Source organism: Myotis myotis, unplaced genomic scaffold (assembly GCF_014108235.1).
Source record: "Myotis myotis isolate mMyoMyo1 unplaced genomic scaffold, mMyoMyo1.p scaffold_m19_p_2, whole genome shotgun sequence".
NCBI lineage: Eukaryota > Metazoa > Chordata > Mammalia > Chiroptera > Vespertilionidae > Myotis > Myotis myotis.
The window spans coordinates 38,340,375-38,348,105 of record NW_023416324.1 but is presented as its reverse complement, the minus strand read 5'-3'; the positions used below and the strand labels follow the sequence as shown (position 1 = coordinate 38,348,105).

Sequence of the window (7,731 nt, the reverse complement as noted above, 5' to 3'; positions counted from 1 at the left end):
TGCTAGGCACTATAGAAAATATAAGGGAAGGCCCTTTCCTTGTGAATGTTTATCTGGAAGTGATTAAGTCACATAAAATAATTTAAAAATAATGACAGTCTAAGGCAAAGCATTAGATTGCCCCCAAATGCAAGCTAAAGATAGTATCTCCAGGGAGTAAGTACTCCTGCTGGCCTGGCTTCTCCCCACCCCCCTGTGGTACAGGCACCCCTGGCACGGGGGCTGGAGGCCTGAGACTCCTTCACACCAGAAACAGGAGTAAAACTCATGGAATCCATATATAGAGCACTTCCTATACCCCTGGCACTTTTCTAGGTAGATCAATTTAATCTCCACCATTACACTATATGGGAGAGTTATCTCCAGTTTACATGTGGGGAAACTGAGGCACAGAGCCACAGCCAGGATTCAAACCCACTGAGTCTAGCTCCGGAGTCATGTTACTATCCTCAGAATCTAGCACAGGAATCCGTACTGGGTGTTAAGATCTTCAGAAAAAGACACAGTTTTCCTTGAATATTTACAGAAAAATGCGATTCAAATAAAAATAAAAACTTGGGGATAAAAAAAAGACTTGAAAGCTCCAAACTTGTGAGAAGTGCATTTTAGCTGTACAGCCTTAACTTTTGCCTGATCCAAGGCCAGCAAGAAAATGTTTCTTTTTTAATTTATATATATTATTAAATATATAAATATATAATATATATTTAAATATATAATATATATTTTTTTTCTTTTCTTTTCTTTTTTTTTTTTATTTTTGGTTTGTGACAACCTGATGTTTCTGAACGCTAGGGGCTCCCTGATTCTCTAGTTTGAGAGTAACTTTTCCTTTTAGGATTTTTTTTTTGAAGGGGGTGGGGAAAATGTGGCCTTAATTATCCTACGTCTTAGGCAGCTTAAGGAAGGGGCTGTGCTTGCTGAATCCCTTCAGAGCCAAGTGAGGAGGTCCCTCTCGTTCCCTCTCTCTCTTTTTAAAGGACCTCGTGAAATAAAAGTGCAGAAAACAAACCCGAGGCGATCACAACAGCAGCCGCGGCGGCGGCAGCAGCAGGAGGAAAAGTTGGAGCTGGGCTGGCGCTGCGGAGTGGCCGGGCCCCGCGCAGCTCCCATTCATTAAGTCGCCAGCTGCGGAGGAAGGCGGCCGAGCGCCCGCGCTGCCCACTCGCTCGCTCGCTCTCCCAGGCACACGCCAGCCCAGCGCGCCCCGAGCCGCGCAGCTCTGCACAACTTTCTGCTCGGGATTTGGCTCTCTTCCTCTTGGACTTTCCAACGATTTGGGGTTGAGAGAGGAAGAAAGCAGAGGCAGCCAAGGGGAGCAGAAAACACCACCGTCTGCGTTGGAAGCAGGCAGCGGAGCCGCACTCTCGCCTCGCTCCGCTCCCCAAACCCGGGCCGACCCGCCACTCTCCCGAGCAGCCTCGGCCAGGAAGCGAGCCCCGCGTCTGCGTGTGTGTCCGCTGTTGCGGGGCGTCTTCGCGGGGCGGGAGGATCGCGCCGCAGCCAGCGCCATGCAAAACTACAAGTACGACAAGGCGATCGTCCCGGAGAGCAAGAACGGCGGCAGCCCGGCGCTCAACAACAACCCGAGGAAGGGCGGCAGCAAGCGGGCGCTGCTCATCTGCCTCGACCTCTTTTGCCTCTTTCTGGGTGAGCGCAGCCCCGCTGTCCCTTGGCCCCTTTGCCCCGCGGCCCCTCGGCGCGGGTCCCAGCCCGGCGGGGTGCCTGCGCGCGGGGCTCGGCACTTCCTCGCTGGCGCGGGGGCCGGCCGGCCGCCGCCTCTCCGGGCACCACCGGGCTGTCAGCCCCGGGAGGCCCTCGCTGCGTCTCGGGGCTCCTTCGCTCCCCTTCTGGCCCCCTGGCCCGCTCCCTCCCCGATCCCATCGACGGCCCGGCCTGCACGTGAATGCTTGGGCGTGCTTGGGCTTTCGCGGGCAACTGTAAACCCGCTCCTTAAAAGCCGTCCCACTTGGAAGCCCAGGTGGAATTCCCACGGAAGAGGTGGATTCCGCCTTTTAGAATAGGGGCGGTTGGTTGAACCATGACCTAGAATCAGCGCCTAGATGGTTGCCTTCCGTCCAAGTAAAATGGATCTGCTGGAGCGCCGGGCTCCCGCCTGGAGCCGAGCAGCCTTCCCTTGACTGTATGTAAACATCCAACCCCTTCCGCCGTCGCTGCCCCGGCCCCGCCAGACCTGCAAGCTGGCCTTTCCATTTGCTCCTCTCCTCAACGCCCCCCAGGGGTTTGGAAGGCGGTCTCTAGGGTCTTGGTGGGGGGTACCCATTCTGCCATCACTTCTCACGCGCCTACTGTGTGCCAGGTGGTAATTTTAACCAGCCCTCTCCCAGACTCTGGCAGTTCGGGTGAGGAGCCCCATTTCACCGATGAGGAAACTGAGGCACTGGGAAGGCAAGCCACTGTTCAAGTTTTGGGACCATAAGGAATGCACCCCAGAACATTCAGGCGATAGTCCACGTCTGTTTATCAAACTAGCTGGCAGGGCTGTGGGAGTGAAAGGGACTGGAGTGGGAGGGGAAGGGTTTATGGACTCCGTGCGGGGAGGGGAAAGCTATTGACACGAATCTACAGGAGCTCCAAGGTTGAAGTCAGCGTAGAATTTTTACTTTATTTTTTTAAAGCGAATCATGGTGTAATGGAAAGCGCACAGGACTTGTCATCAGAGCACTGCCATTCTGCCACTTGTTGGGTGTGCCACCTAACCACCTCCTGGGCCTCAGTTTCCTCCTCATGTCAGTGAGTGGGTTCAACTAGATGCTCTCCAAGGCCCCTTCCTGCATTAAGAACTCGGATTTGGTCCAGGAGCTGTTCTGCCAACTCTGCTAACTGAGAAACATCTGTGTTCCCGATTCAGTTCCCTCCAAATAGAACGCCTGCACTGAGACTTCAGTCCCCTTGGAAATGGATTTGTCCAGGCAGACTGTGCACATTCCCTCTGTTCATGACTTTCCGTAGCAGAGCCCTTCCTGAGGTCCGTCCCTCCTTGGCTTGCCAGTCCATGGTAAATTTTGAGAGCCAAAGTAAGATACGACTCTTAAAAAGAGTTTAAAAGTAAGATTTGGCGCCCTGTAGCTATGCAGAGAGAAGGTTTAGGGTAAAACTGTGCTCTGTGCAGAGCAAGGAAGCTGACTGCAAATCCCATTCCCACCTCTTCATGGAAATTCGACATTAAGATGCTATGTAAAGGAATTGTCACTGGGGGGCCCACCTTCCTGAGGCGGCTGGCTTATTATCATGCACAGTGGGAAGGTTAGTCCTTTCTTTGCCAAGCTATTGAATTTTTAAAAGACCCTCCCTGGGCCTGAGGGAGAGTCAGGAAGCACTAAACACATTGAAGCTGTTTGCTGTAAACTTGCCTGGAGCTTCCAGTGTTTACTAGCGAGTTGGGTTGGTGGTGGGGTGAGCTCTTTCTTGCCAGCTGGTGCAGTGTCCTCTCCCACCTCCTACTTGGTGATGAGGAAAGCCCAGCAAGAACACACTGGACAGCCTTTGTGCAGCCTGCCTGCTCTCCTCCTCCAGTCCCAAGAGATGGTGTATTATTATTATTAAAAGAGAAAGAGTGTGAAGGAATTTGTGAAAAGACACACCTATCAGCTCTCTGGTAGGCAGGGACACAGAAACCCCAAGCTGCTCTGTTGTGCATGGAAGGTATGGGGAAGGGAGGAGGGGGCGGTATGTTCCATCTGCCTGGACTCCCTGTGTCACTCCCAAAAGCTAATATTCTAAGCCTCGTTGTTTATTATGTTTACTCACTGTTGGCCTGTTTGAATAAGTGATTTTTGTTTACCCTAAAAAAAGGAATGCTAACAGGACCTTGTATTTTATTACAAAACGCACGTAGCTATCTGCTTAATGCATGTACTTTGCCATTAAAGCCATGTCAACTAAGTCATTTCAAAGTGACTTGTTATCAATGCCAACCCTATGCATAGGCCTAATGACAATACCACTAATTAAATGCTTCTAACAACTTTCATGGGGAAAACTGTAAGGTAAATATTTACTTGAGAAATTTATGTGAGAGAACTCTATTTGGCTTCCAAAAGAAAATTAATAACACAACATGTGATTTTAATATTCTATACAACAGTCCTAAAAAAAGTTGTTTCTACTTGCTTCACTTTTTGCCCAAGACTGTCAGTATGATTTAATTTTTATATAGTTTTGATCATATGGTCTGGATTACAGAGCACTAATATATTTAAAAGAGACATAGTTTTCTGTTTATTTTCTCACAGGAATATATACCAAGCTTCATCTTCTTGTATCTGGAAAAAAAATAAAAGCTCATGTGCTCTAAAAGTGTTATGCAAGTGGAAATATACAAGCAGTTTAACTTGTTCCACATACCTTTTTGGAATGTTAAATTCTTGGTGAAGAAAAACCCACAAAAGTCCTCTTTTATTTGAAGGCCAAAGTAATCTGGTGTCAGTGAACACCAATGGGAATTTACTTCCCATTGAACAGCTGTTTTCACCTTCACTGACTAATTGCGTTTCTAAATACAGTTATGAATCTTTGCGTGGAAGTTTTTCTGAAATTGATCTTGTTATCTTTGCCATTAAGTAATATCTATGCCTCCTGTTTTCTGTGCATTGGTTCTGGTGTATGAAGTTACATGAGAACAGCAGAGAATATTCTTGGGCAAGAAGAGAGGTGCATCTACTATTGTTTGCCTCTTTTTTATTTAAATTAGTGTATGTACTCTTCACTGAAACCCTCATGAAGAGATTCTCTCCATTTCATAGATGAGAAAACCAAATGTCAGAGAAGGGGAAGACTGAGATTCATACTGAAGTTGATTTGGGTTAATCCCTAATTCTCAGTGAGCATGACTGGAGGCCATCCCCCTGTCCTGTCCTATCTGAAAAATCCCCAAACTCAGATTATCGTCAGCAAATCCTGAAGCTCAGTTTGCAGAAAATCCTGCCTCTCCACATTTTCTAGTTACCCATCTGTACCTAAGCAGATGGATAAAGGGAGTTCAGTTCTTCTGGTCAGTGGTGTGGCCTTGTTGCTTCATGGCATTATTGTGATTTAGAGCTAGTTCTAGTACTAAGTGATTCCCAGATTTTGAGGCCACCTTTTACCCCCATGAGACTGGTTCCAAAGAAAGAACACAAAGAAGTACATGGCTGTAGCGCAATGCAGAGATTTGGTAAATCTATGCTGAGCTTCTATTTCTGCGTCATGCCTTCCCTCTACTCTGTCTCCCTCCCTTGTTATGTATTGAGTTCCTCCTTCCAACCCATGCCCTTTGCTGGGTAGGCAATTGTAGACAGATTCAGCTTTTTGTCCTGTGGACCTTGTTCAAGGCCCTTCATTGTCTGAGTCCACTTACTGGTAGCTCATCTGCAAAATGGGATCAGAATGGCCACTAACTGTGTTACTGTGAGGATCAGAAGAAATGCTGGATGTGAAACTTTGTCGTATCTAGAGACTTGGACAGTTGCAAGAGATTTATAATCTGGAGCCCTGGATGAAGGTTTTGTGATTGTCATCATATATTGTATCTTATTGGTAGATGAGACCATGAAATAAATTGTCAATAATGATATTATAGTGAAGACCATAAACTATTCACTTCAAATAGCAGAATGGCACATTTGCCCAGTAAGCTGAGAACAGATGCTTTCCATTCATTGTTGATCTAAATGGTAGCAGAATTCTTAAGCCCTAGATTTTAAGGTAGCTTCTTGAAATATGTATGTATGTATGTATGTATGTATGTATGTGGGGAGAGAGAGAGAGAGAAATTTGTTCCACTTATTTATGCAATCATTGGTTGACTCTTATATGTGCCCTGATAAGAGATCAAATTCTCAACTTTGGTGCGTAGAGAAGATGCGCTAACCAATGAGCTATCCATTATTGTGATTTAGAGCTAGTTCTAGTAGTAAGTGATTCCCAGATTTTGAGGCCATCTTTTATCCCCATGAGACAATGGTTCCAAAGAAAGAACACTAAGAAGTGATTGGAAGGAGGAACTCAGTACATAACGAGGGCACCATCTAGTCCTCTTTAGAGGAACTTCTTTTGTTCAGAAAAACTGTTCTTCATTTGGCTTTGGATACCAGGAGGTAGGTCAGCTGAGCTTATGGTAGGGATGGGAGATGTTTAAGGAAGCAGGTGGCGGTCAGCTTGGTCTGAAGGTCTTGACTCCTGTTCCATTCCCCACCAGAAAACAAAAGTTGTTGGGTAAAGTGTCCTGCGGCAAAGGGAAAGAGGTTCAAACAGGTAGAAATGTTGAATTTGGATAGCCAGCGACCCTGCTTTATAATTTCTTGGTTCCAGAATGTTTTAGGATATTTCTCAATTTGTGATTACATGGTTGAGATCTAATTCCTTCATTCATCCTAAATATGGGATACATACAATCATCATATGTTAGTATACTATTCACTTTTAATAGTGAGAGGGAGGCAGTGTTTGTAGTGAAGAGAATGGGCAATTTGGAGCCAGAAACTTCAGATTCCAGGCCATCCAATGCCACCATCTAGTTGTGTGGTTATAGACAAGTAGGCTTTCTATGGATCTCAGTTATTTTCCATTGGTATAATGGCTGTTTGGGCAAGATAATGTCTAATGTCTAAGGCTGCTATGCAACATTCTGTGACCGATTTCAAGAAGAGAGGAATGACATTCACAGTTGTTGACTGTCCACCTCATGCATGCTGTCTCTTTAGCTCTTCATTGTACATTACCTCAGTGAGTCCTCACAGCAATGAGGAGCCTAGAAAAGTTGTGATCGGGCCTTGTACTGCCACTGAATGGCTGTGTGGCTTTGGGAAAATTCACTTAAGGTTTCTGGGCCTTTGTTTCTTTACCATTGCAACAAAGGGAAGGGACTAGATAACCTCTCAGATCCGCTTTAGTGCTAACAATTGTATGGGTCTGTGCTGGTAGGCAGTGTGATGTAGAAATCCAGTAATTGCTTCTCTTATTTTTTACCAAAGAACTGGTGCTGACAATGTGCTTACATTGGTGTTCATTCTGGAGAGAGAGTAAGCCCTTTTCCTGGTTAATCAATATGCTGAGAAACAGGCCAGATTTTTCCTTGGCTGGATGTGCCCCCTGAAATGTATAGTAATCACAAGCGAATAAGTAAACCAGGTGACTTTCCTTCTTTCTGTTGCTCAGTTAGGATATTCACTATGGGTTTTCAATAACTCAGTTGGTTTTGATAGCTCAATATAGAACCACAGAATATAGAAACAGATTCTCATTAGTCAACCGGTGAACCACTTAGCTGAGCACCCTGCATGGGTTGAAATAACGAAGGAACCTCCATTTAGTAGGTAACCCCAGCTGACTTCCCCATTTCCTCATTGTCTGGAATGGCTAGTATTTTTTCTTTGCTGCTTCTTCCCTTTCTCGTGTACTTAAGAGATATACCATGGGGGTGTAGCTGCCTTTGGGAGAGATTGCTAAAGCCAGAGTTGGTGGCCTTTTCCACTTTTAGCCCTTTGGATTTCCTGTCCATTTCGGATTCTTTCTTTCCCCCTCCCAGTGCAGTTATTTGGGCTGGCAAGCCCAGTTGGTCACAGGATGATGCTAACGAGACTGTAGTCAAAGAGTCCTTCCCTGTGTAGGCAGTTATATTTATGGAGAAACCCTACCCTGTGTGTCAACTCCATTCAGTACACATTATTTGAGGAGTAATCATCTATTTGGGGGATACCTGCTCATAGAGATATTGGTTCCCTTTTATAG

General features: G+C 46.0%; 1 protein-coding gene across 1 annotated transcript in view; it reads left to right on the top strand.

Annotated features, from left to right (window-relative positions):
• The first annotated feature begins 970 nt into the window (after nt 1-970).
• The window catches only part of PLPP3 (phospholipid phosphatase 3), a 79,395-nt gene continuing 72,634 nt past the window's right edge, over nt 971-7,731 (top strand). Inside the window, exon 1 of the mRNA XM_036352551.1 lies at nt 971-1,650. Within this exon, the coding sequence (XP_036208444.1) occupies nt 1,512-1,650 (139 nt within the window). The 5' untranslated portion in view covers nt 971-1,511. The remainder of the gene's footprint in view (nt 1,651-7,731) is intronic.